The sequence below is a fragment of the Rhipicephalus microplus genome, chromosome 6, assembly GCF_043290135.1.
Source record: "Rhipicephalus microplus isolate Deutch F79 chromosome 6, USDA_Rmic, whole genome shotgun sequence".
NCBI classification, from domain to species: Eukaryota; Metazoa; Arthropoda; class Arachnida; order Ixodida; family Ixodidae; genus Rhipicephalus; species Rhipicephalus microplus.
In genome coordinates, this window is record NC_134705.1 from 197,582,414 (window position 1) to 197,606,347 (window position 23,934).

Here is a 23,934-nt window from a genome sequence, read left to right on the forward strand (position 1 = left end):
CTCGGGTGGGTTTTCCCTCGGAGATACAGTGTGACAACGGAAGTGTGTTCACAAGCTGCCTTACGACTACATTCCTAGAACGCTGCGGGATAAAAATCGCGCATAGCTCTATTCACCATCCACAGTCGAACCCTGTGGAACGCATGCACTCGGTCATGAAACGCGTTTTGCGAGCTTTGTGCTTTGAGCATAAAAGTGACTGGGAGGGGTGTATACCAGCTGCGATGTTTTCTCTGAGGTCGGCCCCACACGAGAGTACGGGTTTTAGTCCGGCTGAACTTGTCTACGGCAGGAACTTGAGAGGTCCGCTGCACTTGATACGAGAGTCATGGACTGGATATGGGGAGGACCCTAATGTGGTTTCCTATGTACTGGATTTATTGGGGCGACTGGGGACTACACGCGAAGTGGTGGAGAGCAACATGCGCGCAGCACAGGCGCTTTCCAAGGCCCGTTACGATAAGTCAGCTCGAAAGCGAGTCTTTAGAGTGGGCGATGAGGTGATGCTGTTGTGCCCTTCAAGAAAAAACAAGCTGGACGTACAATGGGAGGGACCAGCGACAGTGATGTCAGTGCTTTCAGACACCAACTACGAGGTAAAGTGGGGCCGGAAATGCCCCAAAGTGTATCACAGTAACCTAATGAAACCCTACATGCGACGAAAAGCAGTAGTAAACCTTGCACTCAATGTTCCTGAGGATGAGGGCGCGGAAATCCTTTGTCTTTCCGATGGCACGGTCAGCAGCACATTGTCAGATAGGGTAGACACAGGGAACACCCTAAGTAAGGCTCAAGAGGAAGATTTAGAGCTTTTAGTACAGGAATTCGCTACCGTTTTCTCCGAGAAGCCAGGCAAAACGGATGTGATTAAGCACGACATTGAGCTGACGGTTAACAAGCCGATCAGCTGTAAGCCGTATCGGGTGTCACCTAGACAGAGAGAGATACTAGAGGCCGAAATTCGCCGCATGATCGACCTAGGTGTTATCATCGAAGCAGACAGTGATTTCACCTCGCCTTTGATTTTGGTTGAGATTCCGGGCCGTGATCCAAGGCCATGCGTGGACTATCGCCGCCTGAACTCTGTAACAGTCGACCAGACTTACCCTATTCCTAACATTGAAGAGAGGGTAGAGACAGTGTCTAAGGCGAAATACATTTCTACGTTAGACCTTGTCAGGGGGTATTGGCAGGTCCCTTTGACAGAGCGCGCGAGTCGATACGCTGCTTTTATCTCACCCCTGGGCACTTTTCGTCCTTTGATGATGAGCTTTGGGCTCAAGAACGCGCCGTATTGTTTCAGCCGCCTGATGGATAAGGTTCTCCACGGGCTCGAGAAATTTGCGCTGCCTTACCTAGACGATGTGGCGATATTTTCGGACAAATGGGAAGACCATGTTGAACACCTTCGGATGGTTTTGGAACGGATCAAAAATGCAGGTCTTACGGTAAAGAGAGAGAAATGTCATTTGGGCTGTGCTGAAGTAAGCTATTTAGGGCACATTGTAGGAAATGGGCGTCGTCGACCGTCCGAACTCAAGGTAGCCGCGGTGGTCGGTTATCGTCGTCCCAGCACTAAGACCGAGATGAGAGCATTCCTCGGCCTCACAGGTTACTATCAGCATTACGTCCCGAATTACTCCGAGATTGCCAGCCCTTTGACAGATAGTTTACGCAAGACCGAACCTGTGAACATTCAATGGGACTCTAAAAAGGAAGACGCTTTTCAGAAGCTGAAGCACGCATTGAGTGAGAAACCCGTCTTGAGGGCACCGGATTTTGCAAAACCTTTCACTATTCAGTGTGATGCAAGCGAACGCGGTTTAGGAGCAGTGCTATGTCAGACGGACCAGAGTGGAGAGGAGCGGCCGGTTTTGTATTTGAGTCGCAAATTGAGCAGCAGGGAAGAGGCTTATAGCACTTCGGAAAAAGAATGTGCTTGCATTGTTTGGGCCGTACAAAAACTAGGCTGCTATGTTGCTGGCTCTAAGTTTATTATAGAAACTGATCACTCTCCACTAACCTGGTTACGCCAAATGTCACCTAAGAATGGTCGTTTGCTCAGATGGAGCATAGCACTGCAGCAGCACAATTTCGAGGTGCGCTACAAGAGAGGTGGCCTTCATACAAATGCAGACGCCCTAAGTCGAGCGTTTTGACTCGTCAAAAGACGCGGAAGGTTTGTTTGATTTTTTTGTTTACCCTTTACCTAGTTTATGTGTACCCTTTTTTTTTTTTTCCAATGTGTTACAGTGAGGGCATAGAGAAATTTTTTACTGACTCCCTCGTTGTCCCGAGCTCTACAGTTTGCTTGTTTAGCTTAATTATAATGTTATCTCGATTCCAAATGGAATTACGTATGAAAGAGTTACTGGACACTTGTCCCGATTAGTATGCACATTGTTTCCTTGAGCTTAAGTTATTAAGATAAGATGTTTGCTTTGTAAAATCTGAGGCCTGGCGATGAGAGTGGCGTGCACGCGGTGCTTGTCGCATTGTGTGTGGCTGACAAAGGTCGTTTCTTGGAGCTTGTCACCCACTTTTCACCGAAGCGGGGCGCAGAGGCCAGCTCTTGGAGCATTCCAGTTTGACCAGGCCCTTCGAGAAAGCAAGAGCCTTGCCGGAACGTCGCCGACATCGACCCGGCCGAGCTGCATGGAACAACTCGACCTCCCGATGTATCATCTGGCGGCGGGGGTGCTGTTGTGCCTCGCCCAAGTTCCACGTGGTCTTCGCGGCCTGCTGGCACCTGGCAGCTGTTGATGAGTCAACCCTGCACCGGGACGGCGACGGACGCGGACAATCGGGAAAAACCACGTCGCCGGCTCCTCTTGACACAAAAGTCGTTGGCCAAGCTTTTGTCAGCCGCCGAGAGCAACACTCCGAAGCAGCGTCGACCCAGCAGCTGTACGGGGTATTCTGCCTTGCTTGAGTCAACCTGGCTGCATCAGGGAGCGACTTTGCGCATGGGATTCCACGTCATCTCACTGTGGTGCCACGCTGGCGCGTGGGGTCTCCCTCACCAAACAGCGAACTGGGCATGCCTTGCCCCCTTTCCTAGGTTCAGAGGGAGGCGGTGTTTGGCTTTCCCTCTTCGGGGACGGAGAGGAAGACGACGATCTCATTGGAGTATCCTGCGCATAAATTTTCTTTGCAAGGGATCTTGGGAAGGCGGACGATGTATAAAAACGCTAGCGCAGAGGCGCTCGGGGGTGATTCTCTTTTCACGTTGTACCACGCTACCATGTAAATACTGTATATAAACATTTTTTTCTCCTTCTCCGGCTTCTCTACTCGTCCTCTCCGGGGACTCGGATGGCCCGAGTCCGCACCACGCTACCCAAAGGCGCAACACCATACCTCCTAGGTTGCATTGTTCGACATCAGGTTACATTGTCCAGTGCAATGTGAAGGCCGAATGCCAACTGTCTCCGATTTATAACCCATGCGAGTTGATGCCATTTTAAGCCTGCAAGCACCACTTCATTCTCTGATGACCTGGGCTACGCATGCTTGTGTCCCCCGGCACTACTTGTGACAGTCTGACAGACCCCTGGTTACGTGTGCTACGTATTACATGGCCTACACAGTCCGATTTCGTTCCTATTGTCGTCGAGCTGAATCAAAAAGTGATTAAACAAGTGATGTTTCCGCAAGCAGCGTTTCACATCGTATAGATTCACGGATATTCAGAATAGATACCTATGTAATACACACGTTGGTAGCAAGCTATTCTGAGCCAGACATTCATCTCCGACAAAGCGTTTTGTCTCAACCGCTGTTTAAACACCACTGCAAGGCACGCATTCGATCACTATCATCACCATGTCACACGCGCTCCTTTCTTTCCATGTTTCATCTTACCGGCCAATTACACTTGTAACGATTGCCTTGTGGGAAGCACGTCCGAATTTCTGCGAAAATTCCAGATTATTTTGGGATTTTCGGTTAGGCTGCCCCACCACGGTGATCATGGCTAAGGTACTCGGTTGCTGACCCGCAGGTCGCGGGATCGAATCCCGGCTGCGGCGGCTGCATTTCCGATGGAGGTGGAAATGTTGCAGGCCCACGTGCTCTGATTTGGGCGCATGTTAAAGAGCCCCAGGTGGTCAAAATTTCCGGAGCCCTCCACTACGGCGTGTCTCATAATAATATGTTGTTTTGGAACGTTAAACCCCACATATCAATGAACCAATTTGTTAGGCTTGGGCTTGCGAAAGCGAATAGTCCAGTTTTTTCTTGAACTCATGCGTCCCCCTGTGAGTTGATCAAATTATCGACGGCCGACTCTCTGTTCTTTATTCTTTATTTATTCAATGATTACCCCGCTTATCCCGAAGGCGCTGCAGCAGGGGGGTTACAATGTCGAGAAAAACACATCTTCATTAATACCTGCAGCACACTTGTTCATTTGATAAGTGATTACATTCTCTAATGGAACGAACAAAAACGAATTAGCATACAAATTAGATCTGATACGGTACTCTAAAATCATGAAACAATGATCATTTCGCGATTGTTCACCGCTATCAGTGTACAGTGTGTATTGCTTGTAGTTTGATTTCCCGTCTATCGAACACAGGTTTCGTATCGTCTCAAATCCGTCGAATGATGCTTTCCTCAACGTCACAGCCATGTGTCACTGTATATACCCCGCTAAAGGTGCGAAAAGCAGCGTAACACGTGGACGATTTAGCCATTGAAACCAGAAAATGAGAAGGAGCACTACACGAGCGCCTAATTAGATTAAAAAAAAGTTCTTGATGCCATCAATGCTCTGATTCGTTATGTGGAGGGGTATAGTTGATGGCATATGGCGGTGTACGAAAGCAGACTGGCCGCTGCTGTGGAACAGTCCCGCCGCGGTGGTCTAGTGGCTAAGGTACTCGGCTGCTGACCCGCAGGTCGCGGGTTCGAATCCCGGCTGCGGCGGCTGCGTTTCCGATGGAGGCGGAAATGTTGTAGGCTAGTGTGCTCAGATTTGGGTGCACGCTAGAGAACCCCAGGTGGTCGAAATTTCCGGAGCCCTCCACTACGGCGTGTCTCATAATTATATGGTGGTTTTGGGACGTTAAACCCCACATATCAATCAATCAATCAATCAATCAATCAATGCTGTGGAACAGTGGCTATGGGGCTCGACTGCTGAACCGTAAGTCGTGGGTTCAACCTCGGCAGCGGTGGTCGCATTTCGGTGCGAAGTGTGAAATGTTAGAAGTCCACGTATTACGTCATGTTAGCGCTGCGTTACAGTATACAAGATGGGCGAAATTTCTGGAGCCTTCCATCAGGGCGGGCCTCATATTGCAAACTGTGCTCGAGAAACGCTATATATTGCGGTCGTTATGAAAGCATATGTGTAGAAAAAAGTTGTTAACGATTCAGTGTACGACGTACTCTACTATAGGAGAGCAGAAATCTGTCCCATGAGCCTTACATTTTACTGAATGGTGTTGGGGGGGGGGGGGAGGGTTGTTAGCAAGAAGTGGTTAACGATTCAGAGTACTCTCTACTATGGGAGAGCATAAAGCCGTCCCCCGGACCTCACATTTGATGAGAGTTATGGGGATTGGAGCCAAACATTTCTCCGAGTGGCTGATTGAGGAAGATAGAAGAGAACGTTACTTTGAAATTAACCCACTTGAGATAGTGAATCCACTGCTGGCATTAATGACGGAAGAGCCGTCACCATGCTGCAAGGTGCAATGAGGACTTTTTCGGGCATGTATGATTAATTGGTGCGAATAAGGGTGAACTGATCAAACTAAAGTTGTTTATAACACATCTGCCTCGTTTCTTTATTTCAAGATGCTTACATAAAGCAAGTCATCCTTTACACGTCGTAAAATAAAATCGGCATTTACCTTCCTAAGCAATTATATCAAGCTAATCAGCCGGAGGCATTCATTCAATAAGTTAATGACTGCAAGCATGGTTGCAGTAAAATATGTAGCTTAGTTACATAGAACAGTTACAGTTGGCAGACTGCATTAAGTGGCCCAGCGCAACTGTTCTCACAAATGCGAAGAAGGAAGGAACGGGAGAAAACGGAGAGGCAATGATGTTAACCAGTCTAGACGGATCGGTATGCGGCCCTACACTGGGGGCAGAGATAAAAGGAGTTTCGAAGATGCACAAAAAGAGAGAGAGAGAGAGAAGAATAGCACGCACGCGCAGTAACACACTTCACAGTCATTACAACCCCATACGGTATTGTCAACACCGTACAGCATTCTCAGCGAGAAGGAATTCCTCCGGCGCTGGTCCTGCCCTTTTGTATTCGGCTGTGAGAGTTGCGTAAAACTTGTCTTTCAGTCTGCATGGTTTTGGTAGGCTGATGTTTCTTCAATACACGATGAAATGGCCATGTAAATACGCAATATGTACTTATTCGCGTTTTCTTTGTGACTGTTAAATTTCTTAGCCAACTTCGGCGACTTTGAACGTATCTATCTATCTATCTATCTATCTATCTATCTATCTATCTATCTATCTATCTATCTATCTATCTATCTATCTATCTATCTATCTATCTATCTATCTATCTATCTATCTATCTATCTATCTATCTATCTATCTATCTATCTATCTATCTATCTATCTATCTATCTATCTATCTATCTATCTATCTATCTATCTATCTATCTATCTATCTATCTATCTATCTATCTATCTATCTATCTATCTATCTATCTATCTATCTATCTGATCTAACCGCCTACGACTTTTAGCTTTCCTGGCTGTTTGGATAATGGTATCAATACCAAACTTGGTATGGCATAACATGACTATATGACGAGCATATTTGACTAATCATAACATGACAATAATGACATGTATGCCATGATTGTCATGATTTACATTTCATGATCTTGCTGCTCTTGCGGTGGTTTAGTTCACATGGCATGTTGCAAAAACTGGTATGGTATGACATGATTGCATGGCGAACACAAGCGACAGACTCGAACATGGAAATCTAGACATGCGTGTCATGTAACAACATGACTACATGCCACGCTCATGATGCGCTCGCAGCCATTTCGTTAGCGTCACATATGCAAAATTTGGTATTGCGGTACGTGAATAGATGACGAAGGTATGTGACTAGTGAAAACATGATAATCATGAGATGCGTGTCATGTAACAACATGACTACATGCCACGCTCATGATGCGCTGGCGGCCTTTTCGCTAGCTTCACTTATACCAAATATATTATTACGGGATGTGCATAGATGACGAAGGTATGATGCTGTTGCAAACATGATAAACATGAGATGAGTGTCATGCAACAACGTGACTACATGCTACGCCCATGATGCGCTCGCGGCCGTTTCGCTAGTTTTACATGTACCGAACTCGGTATTGCGCGACGCGAATGGACGACATAGGTAAATTACACATCCAAACATGATAATCACGACATGCGTGTCATGTAACATGAATACATGTCACACTCATGATGGGATCGCGGCCGTTTTGCTAGCTTCACATATGCCAAGTTTGGTATTACGTGACGTCAGTGGATGGCGAACGTGTGTGACTGGTGCAAACATGATAATCATGAGATGCGTGTCATGTGACAACATGATACATGCCACAGTCAAAGCGCCAATACACTTCGACGTGCCACAGCGCGCATGTGCGCCGGCGTTTGTTACGTCGCGTCACGCCGGCGTTGCAACGCTAGTCGCCGGTCCTGCTGTATACTCGCAGGCGCGCGCCGCGCTGCGTTGCTTTAACGCATGCGCGTCCGGCGTCCCTCCGTCACGAGAAGAGGGAGACGCAGTGCTGTCTGTGCAACGTAGCGGGTGTGAAATGCAGCATTTCGCGCCGGTTGGCGTCGGGCCACGCCGACGGACGCTGGTCGCGCCGGTCGCGCCTGGCGTCGGACTATATAGTTCGCACGTTTTGCTAACGTATAGCGTCGCTGTGCCCAGCGGGCGCGCGCTTCAACGTTACGTTGGAGTATATTGGGCCCTTCGTGATGCACCCGCGGCCGTTTCGCTAGCTCCACATATACCAAATTTAACGTTACGTGACGTCAATGGATGACGAAGGTATATGACTGGTGCAGACATGATAATCATGACACGCGTGTCATGTAAGAACATGACAACATACCACGTTAATAGATTGCTCGCGGGCGTTCCACTAGGTTCACATATACTAAATTTGGCATAACGTCACGTAAACAGATGACGAAGGTAAACGACACATTCAAACATGAGGATCATTACACGGGAGTCGTGTACGGCATAATTTACCTCCACTTCGTAAAATTTTGGTGATTTTAAAGTGACATAATAATCTTCCTCATTCGTGTTTCGCATATCATCGATTCCCGGTGTATGTGGGATCTGCCTTTTTTTTTATCGTGTAATGTATGGTATGAATAGAAATTATTTTGTAGCAGTTTTGTGTGTCTGTGTGTGTTCTGTTCGGTTGCAATGTACTGTACAATATTAATTGATGTCTACTGTCCGTAAACAATTTTTCGTAAACACAGCATTGTCTTTGCTCGAGATGACTGCCTCATGTCCGACGAATATATGTCTTCTAGAGACAGTACTTGTGTTGATACAAGCTCATGAATTGGATTGATGCCTATGTAAGACCAACTGACGATGGGTACAGGCTTTGCTTAGCACTAAAATATAAAAAAAATTTCAGTCCGTAAGAATTGTGTGGTCAGAATTACACTTGTCTAGAGCGGCCAGCCGACAGCTTAACCTACCATTTTTTGTATATATTTGCAGAGAACGACGCCGTAATGCCATGCCAAACATGGCCCTACCTCATGCTAGATATTCAAACGATTGTGGCTAACGAGAGGTAGCTGCTGAGATTGACAACAGCGTGCATCCATGCGATTGACCGCTCCATAGACTAATGTAACTCCGACTGTACATACACGAGGCATAGAAGCCGATTCGGAACTGTAATCCTCGATAATCAATAATTGCTGGGGTTCAGTGTCCCTTAATCACGTTGTAATTATGAGAGACGCTTGTAGTGAAGGGCTCCGCAAATTTTGATCACCTGAGGTTGTTAAACTCGGACCTACATCCAAGTACACGGACCTCGAGTGTTTTCGCCTGCATCGAAAAGGCCGTAACCGAGATTAGATACCGTTATCTTCAGGGCAGCACTCTAGAAGCATACCGAACATCATGACGGGTAAACTGTATCACTTTCTGACACGGCGTGCACCCATGTATACACGCGAACTACCCCCCCCTTTTTTTTTTCATTTTTGCGCACCAGTTACTACTAAGTGACACCGAACACTGCGCTGAAGGTAAATTAAAGATTCATGTTGACTAAAGTTCTTGTATTTAACTACTGGGTGAAATATTTTGTTTGCGCTTGAGGCGTGGCGTCTATATAGGTGTAAATTTAGAAATATTTTTTTGTGCTTTGGAAATGGCTACTGTCAGCAGATAACTATTAGATGTAATTTTAGTGGATGATTTAATTTGTTTCATGTCGACATATGACTAAATGCTAAGTAAATAGACATTGAGTTACGTTGTGAATATAATAAAGTCCCATCAAATACACCGGATGTCTCGAAGACGCAGCCCGCGGACCTTTCTCTAGTGGTTCCATGGTTTCACACAGAATAAAGTTGCACGTTTGTAAAAATCAGCACGAACAGGATGGAGCACATGCCGAGAAGGAAAGTCTTGTGTTCCGTCCTGGTTTTTTGCAAGTCATGGCCTCCGAGATGGTGGGCGCGCGGAGGTGTGCCTGCGCGCCCACCATCTCGGAGGCCATGTACAAACGTGCATAGTTTCGAACTCGCCCACTTGTCAACTTTACGAGCTATGAAGTTGTGTTCTCTCTCCCTTCACCTTACCAAGCTGTGTTCAGAGAAATTTATTTTCGTGGAGAGTGGGCATAAATGATTGATTGATATGTGGGGCTTAACGTCCCAAAACCACCATATGATTATGAGAGATGCCGTAGTGGAGGGCTCCGGAAATTTTGACCAGCTGGGGTTCTTTAACGTGCACCCAAATCTGAGCACACGGGCCTACAGCATTTTCACCTCCATCGAAAATACAGCCGCCGCAGTCGGGAATCGATCTCGCGACCTGAAGGTCAGCAGCCGAGTATCTTAGCCACTAAACCACCGCGGCGGGGCGCACATAAATGTGTCTTAAGAAAAAGTATTTAACGATTTAGAGTACTCGGTACTCTACTATGGAAGAGCAGAAAGCCGTCTTCACATGTTTAGAAAGAGTTTATTTTGACGCAGTACGTAAGAGACAATTGGACATGTTGTCTGTACAACAAGGGCAGTAATGAACGCATAAGCAACGAGTAAGCACAATGTGCAAGGAGCGTTATGACAAAAATGTCCATGTCCTCGGGATGTTCGAAACATATGGTACTGGACATACAAACTTATCGTAATTTACGCAAATGACATTTTTAGACGTATGATATATACACACTATACGCAACTTCATGGCCATGAAAGTGATATGTACGTCAGATGTTATGAATGATGTAGGCTATTTACATAATTACAAACTGATGGCAATAATTCTTATATACAACAAGTTATACGGATACGGACATACGCCTACGTATTACATACATGCGGCAACTGCTACATGGCTGCCTGGCTACAAGAACCATGCAGGCCAGATGAAAGAAAAGCCGCACACGTCCGTTGACCACCCACAGCAAATGACATGACCACTGCCGTAGGAATTCGTCTTCCACAACGACGACAGAATTGTGTTTAGAACAAATGTTCGGTTATTTAGAGTACGATGTACTATATAGGCTATGGGAAAGCAATAAGCAGTCCTGGCTGACTAAAGTTTAAAACAAACTCCGGAATTCGACTACAAACTGTTGACATTGCTGAACAGTACTGGCATCATTTTCTGGCACATTGTAATTGATGGCATTTCCGTGAGCAAAGCCACAGGTATGGGACTGGTCTCACGAAGACTATTTGACAATCGGTGCCCAGATTTCAGCCATGGTGGGAATCAAAACCGACGTGTGCCTGGAAACCGGGAGTCGGCTCACCTTCAGAAATGACCCTTACATGGAATTTCGGAATGCAAAGCGCGAAACAGTGCGCCTGGACGGGACAGAAAGCTACAAGGGACGCACATACAAAGCACTGCGTACATGTGTGTGTCTGCAGCGCAGTGTATGTGTGCTTCCTGTACATGTCCCGACTAGGCGCGCTGTTCCAGGCTCTGCATGTGCCCCGCCAACAACCAGTCTTGCCATTCGGGAAAGGTATTATTTCAAAAGGAAACGTTGGTTGACATCTTGTTGAGACTCACTCCGCCCCCCCCCCTCCCTCCCCCAGCGCTTCTCGTTTCCACTATCTTGACTGTTCCGGTCATTGTGAGTTTGAATTTTGTGATTGTGGCCTGCTAACTGGGCTTGGTTTGAGACATCTGGAATATATTTTATTCAAATATTTTTTTATTCCGGCATTAGATAGCCCTTCAGCTAGGAGGATATAATATAAAAAAATTGCTGGAGTGGAAGCCGCCTATACTTACCCATAGAGCACAGTGAAGCCGGCGGCGGCCATCTTGTGGTGGGCAGGAAGGCGGCCGCGTAGCATATAGTGCACTTCCGCGGCCGTTTTTTTTTCGCAAATGATTGCTGCTAGAGAAGTAAAAACGTGCTCACATAGTCGCCGATACACTGGCAGTATTTAAAGAGACTACAGAACGGTTCGTTTTTCATGTGTTAAAATTTTATTTGTACAGCTTTCTCAGCCTTTAGCCAACATGAACGTTATGGCAAAGTTGTTTCACTGATTCCTAAAAATGACGAGTCTTGAAAGCAAAGACCTAACTTTGTCTTTCACGAGTTCCCGGCTTCGTTCCTTTGTCATGTGGTGCAGCCTGATCTTGATGTACAGCTCCAATACTTGCTTGCTCAAGTTGTAAATATGGTTGTCCAACACGTCGACGTCAAAAAGATGTTGTTCCAATTGTGAAAACCACCTCTTTTCCAGTGATTGACTCAAAATCTCCAGGACTAGTTGTTTGGTATTGGCATGTATGTTCTTAAGGCATTGAGTGGAAGCCTGCAGTCGACGCAGCCCCTTTTCCGCTGTTTCGCACAGTGACACAACGTCTTCGGAAGGGTAAAAGAGTCCACCTCGATTTTTTTGTCTCACCAATAGAGATGTATCCGCTCCATGAAGAGCTTCTATGCACAACTCACAGGTGTTTGTAGTAGCGATTTTGCGAGCGACAAAGCCTGCAATGTAAGGCACGACAGAGCAAACGAATGTGGAGAGGCTCTCTGGATAGTCAATTCGGTCTGTGTAATCGTGGTCCTCTGGTTGTAGGATGGCACACCTTCGCGATGTGACCTCAGTGGTTGCACAAAATGTAGTGGCAGAGGCAGATGCACCCAGAATAGAAACAATATCTTGCGAACAGTTGCCTGAGGTGGACGATCTCACTTCTGTCTGGACCAATAGACGCTTGTAAGCTGCCATGAATTGGGCAGCTGTAGGGTTGTTGTTGAACCCCCCACGTCCTCGCACACAGCCAAAGAAAGTTTCTGCGTGATCTTCACTCATCTTGTGCGTGAGCAGATAGTTAAGTTGACCTTCATGAACGAGTTCCTTGAAGATACTTTCTGTGCTCTGTATACACACAAGAAAACCCACAAATCCTGTCCTCTTTGTTCCCTGCAAAAGTGGTCGACCGAATGGGTCTTTTAAAGCACATATGTACTCTCGAGCGTCGGCAAAAAATGGTTTCCAACAAGGCTCATTTTGCTTTCGAAGGGGGGCTTTGTATGATTTTGCAAACGCATTTCTGGAGTTTAGCAAATCGAAGAGATGATCAAATACCCTCACAAATTTTGCCGTGGCACTAGCACCTCTAAACTGTGGCAGCTTCAGCGTTTGCTCGCAAAATTCAAGAGCGTCTGCGACTGAAGCGCTGAGTGCCTGAACTGCGAGCCGTACCTTCATCTTTTGCTTCTCCCACTGCATATGCACCTTAGTTAGCTTATTGCCAAGGCGGAGCCCTTCCTCGCGCTGTAAAGCCTCCAGTGCCTTTATGTAAGCCCATTTTATGTGGTTTCCATCAACATCAGTGATGTAACACATTGTTGCCAGTGAATTTCTAATCAACTTAATCATGTGGCATGGGTCAAGCAGGATATGCACATCCCTTGACTCATCAACTGGGTTTTTAAAGGATGTGGAGAACTCGACAGGATCAGGCTTCAGTTCTGCACCAAGGCATTTTGCCATAGTGAAATTTGATGACGCACCATCAAATGTTAGACTGACAACTTGAACTTTCACAGATTCCAGTCGTTCAATGCATTGTTTTGTTAGTTCAGCCCTCTCAGAACCAGTGAGCGAGTGGATAAGAAAGTAGCCGACTGGAATTTTCAGCCTCATGTTTATGCCAACAACAATATAAACACAAACATTTGTGGCTTCAGGAAGGCTGTCATCATCAAGAGATGCTCCAAAATCAACGTAGCCAACTACCCTGTCTCCGACAAGTTCAACATGTTTCCTAATCGACATATCATCGACAATCAGAGCGCAGTAAAGAGTTTCAGAGCGACCTTGAACCAACTTCTCCAAGAAAGAAAATGCTTCACCTGTAAAGCCTGGTTGGCCATCAACAGACCTATACCATTCTCTGATTGTGCGCTGCGAAGGGAGGGCGTCATTAAACTTTGATCGCACAAATTCGTAGGCTGCTGGTGAGTAGAAATGTAAAGTTAGTGCAAACGTTCGCAGCTCTGGAGGGTATTTACCTCCACTTTCTGTCCGTGCCCGGTGAAGCAGCTGTTGTATGTCAGGAGAAAATGCTGCATCGAACATCTTGGAGCCCTCTTCTGACAAAAGCTTTTGTTCTTCGATGCCTCTAATAATTTCTTCAGCGGTGATTTTCTTTTGTGTCAGCCTTCGTTTGCTCTGCTGCAACGTTTTAATTTTTTTCTTCAAGTGCAATCTTTCGTCTTCTGTTTCCTGCAACTTCGTCTTGTACCACTGCTTTGATGGTGATACAGTGACATGATCTTCAGTATTTAAGGCCTCTTGCTGCTGAGCAGGACTGCATCCTCGAGGTTTTGGTGCTGGCCGCTTCCTTTTCACCTGAAATAAGCACATAGTGGAAATTAACTACTTTTAGAATGATATATATACTTCAATTATTGCTCATAACATGAATATATGTATTCACGAAAGCATGTTCGGGAACATTCGACAATGATCATGCGCTAATCGTGTGTTGAGCGATATTGTAAACGAGCGAACGGGACGAAAAGCTCGCGAGGAAACACGCAGCAATGCAGTCACGTCGACAAAACACGACAGAAGAGATATGTCTACGTCATTCCAACCTCCTTGATGTCAGAGCACTATATCTGCGAAGTTCCGATGCTTACCGGTGCCTGGAGGTGGGCAGGAAAAGCAGCGAACGAAGTCGGCACACTTCCCGCTTTCAACCTTGTTGTTTGTCCGGTCCGGTCAAAACACGCCGGATCAAAGTGCGCAGAGCAAAGGCGATCTTTATCTGTCGGTTTCCAGTGTTCACGACGCACAGCTCGCTCCCATAGGTTCCGTGTCTCAGCATCTTTTGGAAACCTGCCAATAATTTCCAAATATTAATTCCTTAAGCCTACCAATGAAAAACACGAGTCAGCCGTATTAGACCGCGTAAGCACTACGTGCTTTCAGTACGCACCTGTGAAATGTGATCTTGGAAGCAGGAATCGCGCGATTTGTGCACCCATACGCTACGCAGGATTGTACCATGCTCGCTTGAATCGAGCCGCACGCATTCGAATGCACTGCAGAGACACACTTGTCAAGGAAAGACAGGCGCACGAACCGCAATCCACCGTCGCTGCAGGTGAACTGGCAGCGCTGGCCGCCACCGAGCCAGCCGAGCCGAGCTTTCTGCCCACCACAACATGGCGGCGCTGGCTTCACTTGAAGAGCGCTCCCTCCACTCCAGCAATTTTTTTATATATATCCTCCTAGCCCTTCAGGCATAATATTTTGTGCGTATGCCTGTATAAAACGAGCGCTGTTAGGCTAGAGTTGCGTACGAACTGGAGCAATGTCTTGTGGACAAAGGTCGGCAAAACTGGTGGAGCCCACTCAGATTCATGCATGGCTCACTCGGACTCAGACTCACAAAAATTTTCTTCAACCAAACTCACTCAGACTCAAACTCACCAAAACATTACTCGCCTGGACTTACTCAGACTCATGGCTTGATCTGAGTATGAATGAGTCCGAGTAGGTCGACTCATGAGTCCGCTAGCCTAGAACTAGCTTCTTAAACCATGGTGTCTGTGCTCCTTAACGCCAATATCTCATGCAATCGGTGCTCTTTTTGGCACCCCCTGACATAGTATCTTCAAAAACGAGTTTCGAGTACTTGCAAATCAGTAACATCATATATTTGCTGGAATAGATGACAGCATACGGAATATTTATCAAGAACTTCCCTTGAAAAGTTGGTGGGCGGGAAATCAAGGCACCCCCCTCCCCCTACGTAATTCGCGCCTCATATCAAAACATATGGAAATGGTGTATGCATGTCACTGCTTTAGAATAGCTGTGAGTAGACGTGAGTATAAATGGGAATCCAGGTAAGGCTGATAGTAATGTTAAAGATGACTAGATAGCCCCTAAAGTCAGCAAAACGAAGTGGAACTCACTCAGACTCACTCGAGAAATATATGTGGCTGTTTGGACTCACTCGCACTCAGCGAACTTTTTCTGTGGCGAACTCCCTCGGACTCAGATTCACGAAACTACTACTCACCCGGACTCAGACTCAGACTCATCGCTTGATCTCAGTTTGAATGAGTACGAGCTAGTCGACTCGAGAGTGAGTTCGCCGACCTATGCTTGCAGAACCTGTCATGTATCCAGCAGTCATAAACTACTTGCGTCACGGTAGCCAAGTCCGGCTGCAATCCCTTTCACAACCTTGGCCTCAAATTGTGCAAAACCTCACGCATTTGTGAACGGTCGACCATAATGCGTGTCACGAACCGGGACCAAGACTGCCGCAATCTATACACGTAGGCGAAAAACAGCGCGCTTTGTTTGCTTCTGCGCACAGATACAACGGTTCGATTTTACGATGCGCGCCTCGATCCGCTATCGGATCCCGCGACCGCCGTCCTACTGACCTCGCCCGCTCATTCTGTTTGTCGAGCCGTGTTGTCTAAGCCCAGCCTAATTATCCGCGTGCAGCTTTTAAAGCCTTCAAGCAGCTTTTACAACACCCTTTACCCACTTCCCTTAACAAATATCCCATCTAGCTGCTCGAGCAAACGTGACACCGGCGCGCGCAAGCGTGGCTGCGTGGTGCCGACCGGAGCGCCCTCTCTCCGTCGCAGTTGTAATTACGAGCAGCGCGCGCGGCCTGGTCTCATCGGGGCGATAGCGCATCTGCCGCCGATGAAGAATGGTGGAGGGCCGTAAATGATTGGTTTCACGAGCTTCAAAAAGGCTCAGTGGCTCGAGAGCGGGCCGGCCGTACCCTCGCGTATTCTAAGTACTGCCTGGCACTCAGTTACGCATGAGCGAGCATCGGCCCATTTTGCGTGGCAACTGCCGCAGCACCCCCCCCCCCCCTCGCATAGACAGGCACCTTTCAAGCCTACTGTCCCCGTAGAATCCGTTACCAACTGGAGAGCCGAGTTTTAAATATGCATGGCTGACCAATTTGGTGAAGTGTTGCGGATACTTGAAAGATGGTTTCCGAAACGAAATTGACGCCAAATGTCGATTTTCTTTTCGAAGGCGCTACTACATGGTCACCGAATAACTTGCTATACTCAGTGAACGATGGAAGTGTAGGGCCCATTATGACTATGCATTGTAATGAGGAACGACTGATACCACACCCGTACGCTTCGCCAGCTGTTCTATTTTGTGAAAAATAGACCGAAAAAAAAAAAGTTTCAGGCCAAATTAAGCTCTACGCGTCACCGGCTATAAACCACGTGGACCACCGACGGCCGCCATTTGGTCATGAAATGTGCGACGCCATGCGCTACATGAAGCGGAGCACTCGTATGCTGCCAAATCTGCCAACTTGCCACATGCGGGGGTCTGTGTGTTGCTGCTGGGCGGCGGTGGCATTGTTTGAGCCACTGCAAACAGTTTCGTTCGAATAGCAAGCTGACCTAAGCTGGAATAACTAGGTTGTCTGTACGGGCGTGGTATCTTTACCATCATTGTTAAACCATCATCAGTCAATCGATTTTGATTTGTTTTGTTGCTCCTCAGTTGCACTTAGATCTATGTTTGTATAAAAAGCTAATTTTATTGATCCTGGCGTTGTATTCTTGCATGGTTTTTTGCAGGCACTTGTATGTTGCTTTTATTCTGCACTAATCGTACGTTTTGGTGTTTTCGTTTTGTGAACGGTTTTTTTGTCTTTGCTGTTGCCCACATGCCATAGATTATTTTGGGCTACGGACTAGTCAAGCCGCCTCTCGCCAGCTTTTTTCCCGTTGTCCTCCATCTGTGAGATTGTACAAGGTGGAAATAAATTTGAATTTGAATATAAATTTGTACGCCAGCTGACGATGGAACAAAATAGCTCGCCAAAACGCAGTGCAGGACAAAATGTGCTACCATCTTGCCAGCTTGTTCTTGAACGCCGTACATGAATCGGCCCACACAAGACAAATTGTGATAGTGAATTAGGTACTGTAGTCGCTTTAATGATGATGATGTTATTTTTCTCCATTGATTACTCGCGACCTATTCAAATGTATACAGGGCGAGAATTGGGTGAGAACATGTAACTAGTTTGATCTGCATCGCAGCTGTAAATCTCCTTAATTAATTGAAGTAAATCTGATTGGCAGCGCTATAAATGTAGCAAGAACGGCGTATTGCTTCAGTTGTCAGATTACAACATTTGCGACAACATTACGGTGGCAATGTCCAAACGAGCACGTTCCCAAGAACAGAATATTCGAAACAGCAAGGCTGAATCCTAGTCAAGGAGCTTGTACGTTTAGAATTTTGTTTATTGAGTGAAACAATGGCATGATGTTTGAAGTATTAATCTGTTGGAATTTTCTCTACCACAAAGGGAGCACAATAGGGAGTGCTTGCGGCAACTCTATAGTGAACAAGAACATATATGTTGTAGTTTTATATGGGCAGCTCTCTAGAAGTTTCTCGAGAAAAATTGGTATGCAGCAAGGAAAACGGAGACGAAGTGAAGATACGAACTGACAAACGCGGGCTTCAGTTCGTGTCTTCACTTTGTCGCCGTCCTCTTTGTGATGTAGCCATTTTTCTCAAGTAATGAACCAACTATCTCAGCGAAAAACTCTCTTAAATTGTATTTCTTTTTCTTTTTTTACTCACTGTCGTCATTCACATGTGCTAATGGATCTGTTAATGCTGTACTGCGGGGCGCGCTTGTTGATGCGGACAGAGACTGTGGTGGTTTTAGTGTTTCGGAGAGGGAAATTTACTAATAACAAGAGAAACCATTAGCATTTTCTTGCCGTTGTTTAGCCCACTCCTAACTGTCCACACTCTGTGGTCGTGTGCCCGGCGTGAACCATCTCATTCGCAACAACCACACCTCCCCTGGTCTCCTGTCCCAGCTGCTTGCAGGATGCCCGCAAAGCGCGTTGAAGCGTGACCGTGTAAAACGGAGCTCGGGCACGTTCGCACTCTTGTTTGCTTGTTTGCCCACTTTGCTCTTTGGTGGTGGATGTTTTGCTGAGAGAGCAGGGAAAGAAAGGATGAGGGGGGGGGGGGGGTTATCCCGGCGCAGATGTCGAAGTAGGCAGACCGTACGTGCCGTGCTAGAAACTCACTCTTTTTACGTACACGTGACTGTGTTGCTTTAACTTTAGCGCAGTGCAGAAACCTTAAAAAGTAACGGCGACAGTTGGCATATGCATTTCGTATGATGCAGGTTAGCGATGGAAAAGTCGAGGACATGCTGGACGCGCATGAAAGACGTGTGTTTCACCAGTGGCGTAGCCTAGAGGAGGAGGAATAAATTTTATTATGAGAAACCAGCAGGTTTATGTGGCCGGGCCTCCCATAAGGGGACGTCAAAGGCTTGCCTCGACGCCACCTCATGGGTGTGCTGGGTCGCCCAAGTGGCGTAGCCATCATTTTTTTTTTTTTTTGCGGGAGGGGGGGGGGGGAGGTCAGCCGCCTTTTGTGGATATTTGCGCGTGTGTTCGTGTGTGTGCGTATACGCACTCACGTAAAATAGAGAAATAGCGGTGGCAGGTGGAAGGTGTGTGAATACACAGAGACCTTAGACTGGGGCTAGTGAAGCAACCACTTAACGTTCAGCCAAAGAAGTAAGCTTGATTACCGGTGATTTGTCAGTGACAGTGGGTATCAATTAGTCCTGCTCTTTGATCGCTAAAGCAAACTTTTATGCAGCTGCACTGAGCATGAAAGCTTGGAAAAGTGCGGAGCAGTGATTTGCCGGCCCTTTGGCAACGCTGCTATTCACAAGCAAGAGCGCGCCGGCGTTACAAACGTGCAGTCTTCTAGTATTCCATGGCGGGAAAGAAAGCCCTTCATTTTTTGATGCTGTGGTGCCTTCTCACACTCTGCGTTCTCTCCTCCTCACCATTTATTTACTCCACCTCTCTCTCACTAATTTGCCACCAGCTTTCCATGACCATACTTGATGGTTTTGTCAGCGTGACAAGCGACTACGTAAGACAGCATACCGCAACAGACAAACGACAGCATACCGGAATCCGAGCCCCTACAGCGTTTAGCACTTGAAAATGAATACTGAAAGCAATAAGTGTTGGAAAAGTGTTCAGTTAGTGCATGGGAAAGGCGGTGAAAGGCTCACATGCTGCCCAGGTGGACGAACCGGTGTCCTCTGTGGTGGCCTCGAGACTGGCCCAGCTTGACCACCACTCGCCCCTGGTGGAGGGTTGCTGCGACCTGTGCCACTCTCACGGTAGCCAGCTGCGACGCGAGGCCCTGGACATGGTGCAGTCGCTCGAGCACTGGTGTCCCGCCACGGGAATACCGCTGAGGCCCACGTCGCCGCCCCGGCCGACGCGTCGCCTCGCCTCGTCGCAGCGATACCCGCAGGCGGCCGAGACCGGTTCGCAACCCGGACGCAGGGCACCGACGCCGTGGTGAGTGACAACAGTGCCTTCGTTTGGTCAAGATATGGGCAGCGGCGCTTAATATGATTTGACATACATGGGCCCATGGTTGAATGCAGTGGCGTAAGTTACGGAGAATCATGGGGGTCCTGGCCCCCCTTGCTAGGAGGGACAACCCTTGCAAGTGTTCCCCGTTGAAATTTCTCTTTCAAACGTGATATTTTTGAATGGCTTCAGAGTTAAGTGAGGCGTGTTCAACTTGTTTATGGCTGTTTTTTATTTTCTTATTTTTTTCATGTTCTGGTATTCCGAAAACCTCAGCTGCGTGAGACTAATGATATCGCAACTGCCGCTGGGTTGGTTTCAGAAAAAAAAAAAAAACTCAATACAACAATGCAATCACGTGAGCTGGGAGCCCATGCTCGTTTTTCAATTTGGCTTCAAGGCTTGATTTCAATCTTCATATAAGTCAAAGTAAAACCTACCACACTTATGGGAAAAAATGGTCGCCATAGCAAGATATGTGTCGCCCTTGTGGTTATTTCTGGATTTTCGCCCCTGGTCGAAAGGACTACAAGCCCGTGCTGTAACACCGGGAACAGTGCAATAGGTTTTTAAAATACCGGCAGGTGAAACAGTGTTCGCGTCACTAATTGCTTTCTAGGTCGGTGCCACCGGGCCGTGTCGGCACCGCTTTGGCAACTGTTGCAAGATGTGACTGGACATCTGCAAAACGTCAGTATATTCGAAAGTAATTCTATAAGAACAGTGGCACCTCCTCAGACACTGGGTCAATTGAGAAATTAGGCAACTTCGGCGAGCTCTACGTCACAGAGCCATGCCTGGCGCGTTACATGGCAAGAAATGTACCGGGGCAATAAATCACGTCACCCGCCTCGGCAGGTTCGACGCCCCCTACCCCGTATATAATATAACTTTATTGTAATAATAATAATAATAATAATAATAATAATAATAATAATAATAATAATAATAATAATAATAATAATAATAATAATAATAATAATAATAATAATAATAATAATAATCTCACACATTTGGCTCAGCAGTCATGAATCCCTGAAGAAATTTACCAAGACATTCAGGTTTCTTACCTAAGGGCAGCAACGCAAAAATGGGTTTCTACAGAAACGTCAGCAATCGGTAATACTCGTAGAGTGCTTGACGTCACAAAAAGGAGTAAGCGCTATTAAACGGGGCACCAATTCCGATTTTCTCTGAGAGGGACAGCGATGGCTGTGGGAGGAACTCTGATGTTTTCTTCAAGTTGTGACTGAGTATAGTGTAGTGACAGCTTGTTATACTCACAGTTTGTTAGAGTAAGAGAGATCGTGTGCACTAACTCTTTTCCTTTCTCTCCGCGGCTCATTTGATAGTTCAGCCTTTCTAACACAGTGTAGAATTTCAGCTCTCCTGTTTGTGAACTCTTTGTACTACAGATTCGTTCGAGCGAGATAAGCATAAACGCGTCATCAAAAGCTTCTGAGCGGAAGCACAAAAGGTGTTCAGTAGTCTCCGGAGTGCCACATACCTCGCCGTGCCACACACTTCGCAGACTGTCTCTGCGCGGGCGATAAGGTGCATTTCTAAAGGTTAATTCGAGCGCGAAAACACGACACGATTACTTACACACGCACACATCCATGCATCAAACACACACAGCGCTGATGCATGGATGTGTGCGTGTGTGAGTGATCGTGTCGTGTTTTCGTGCTTGAATTAACCTTTAGAAATGCTCTACCAACTAGCCCAACAACAAGTTCTTTTACGATAAGGTGCACATAGCGACGAGTGAACTCCAAACACAGTCGTAATGCGGTCAGTAAGGTTGTACACGCAAATAAATTATGTGGCCTCCTTTTTCTGAAATCCAAGAAGCAACAAGAATAAGAACACAAAAAGGTCTGTTGGGACTACCTCGTCTTCAAGACTACATTTTGGAAGCGCTGTACAAGTTTTTGCGAGAGGCAGAACTCGACAAGATGCCGTAAATTGCTTTTGGACATTCAAAGTTTTGCTTGATCGGCACTTTCCTTACCATCGTCAACACATTCTTGCTCCTCTGTTTACCACCTCCTCCGCTTTCTAAACGCTGGACATCAGGCCGAACAATTCATTGAGGCCTACATCTCCGCTTTTCTGTCACGATGAACTTCTCTCTATCTAGGCGGAAGGAATAGCTGATCATTTACAGCGTGACTAACACGGCACAATACGTCTATCGCCTTTGTTAAAAGAGCTCGTCTCGCAGAAATTACGGGGTCGGCATCGGCGTCATTGGTTGTGAAAGAAAAAGCATTTTATGCGTGACCGGAAAATTGAGGATGATGCAAATAAAATAAATGAATATCCCCACCGAAACGTTCCGTATGCGAGTCCAATCATTCCATAAGTTTCCACACGGAATCCATACGTTTTCCGTATATTTTCTACATAATTTCCACATATTTCTGTAAGATTCTTACGGAAACATACGGAATTATTGGACATCAAATACGAAACGTTTCAGTATCATATATATGATAAAAATTCCCAGAGCAGAGCGGGGACCGAACCCGGGTCGTTTGCGAGGCAGGCGGTTGATTTATCACACTGTCACGCCTCTGCTTGCAAAACCAGCGCAAAGCTTCAGCTTGGAAATGCAGCGATAGTAGCTTTCATGCTTCACGAACACAACGCGTTTTGTATACATGCGTCAGAACGCAACATGAAATATTGTAGAAACAATGGGAGGTCCAAGCGCCCATTATCATGATGGCTCCGTGGTTGAAATTCGGTACCCCACTACAAAATGCACACACGCTACAGCGCCTATTCTCTTAATGCCACGTATAGAAGGTACATAGCGAATTCGAAAAGGTTTCGTGCACTAAGTGTTTGAAATACGCGCTAGAAACAGGATGTCGCTATCGCGTTCAACTCCTAAAGGCGAAGCTTTAGGGACCCCTAATTTTTGCAACTGTTTCTAATCAAATCGAGCGCGCCATGACGTTGAGAGGCCGAGGCGCGGCCACCTCGCGGCGCACAGTCGAGTTGTGCCCGTAGAGCGTTTCGTAGACCGCTACCAGAGGCCGCGACTATATGTGCCACCTTTTTAGTTTCCGTTTGGAGCACACGCTGCCGAGAGGCGATTTCTGGACAATACAACACTAATAACTTTTGAAAACAGACAAAACAGACAGTTTGTTCATAAAAGTCCAGCGCAAGTTGCTTTGTTTTGCATATTTCTTATAAAATGTGAGGATGACTCCATGTGGTAAGCTGTTATATTGATAATTTTTTTTTTGGTTTCACCAGGTCTTTATATCAGGTTTCTTGGATTTAGGCCAATATATACATAGATAATTCGCGGTGCCTTCAAGCAAGCTGTAAAAATCTGTCAGTGATGTCACTCTCGTCATAGAGTGCAACAACGCACAAGGGACGGCTTTATGCTCTCCCATAGTAGAGTACCAAGTACTCTAAATCGTTACACACTTTTTCTACCCCCTCCCCCCCTCGAGATGCGCTATGTGTATTCAAATTTCTGTCGATACGGGCGCATCAATCAAGTATGATGCCCGCGGGTTGGCGTTCAGCTCTCCTGGTACTCTATATCATTACCCAAAATTTTGTTCTTAACACACTTCCCCTCTGTAGCGATGATGTGGGGGGAGTGATTTTAAACGAAAAGAAAAGAAAAGTGAGCCCCGTAACTGTCTCTCAGGGTGAGGGCACCTCAACAGTAGCTCACGAGGGGTGTGGGTAAGGATAGGATTAAAAGGTATATAGATAGAGAGAGGGGGAA

At 46.6% G+C, this 23,934-nt stretch overlaps 1 protein-coding gene across 2 annotated transcripts in view; it reads left to right on the forward strand.

The window, feature by feature from the left end:
* Positions 1–23,934, forward strand: part of LOC119168211 (uncharacterized) — a 500,388-nt gene that overhangs the window by 43,457 nt on the left and 432,997 nt on the right. For both annotated transcript variants that reach the window (XM_075867474.1, XM_075867475.1), the window contains one exon: positions 19,873–20,156. In XM_075867474.1, the coding sequence (XP_075723589.1) occupies positions 19,873–20,156 (284 nt within the window). The remainder of the gene's footprint in view (positions 1–19,872; positions 20,157–23,934) is intronic.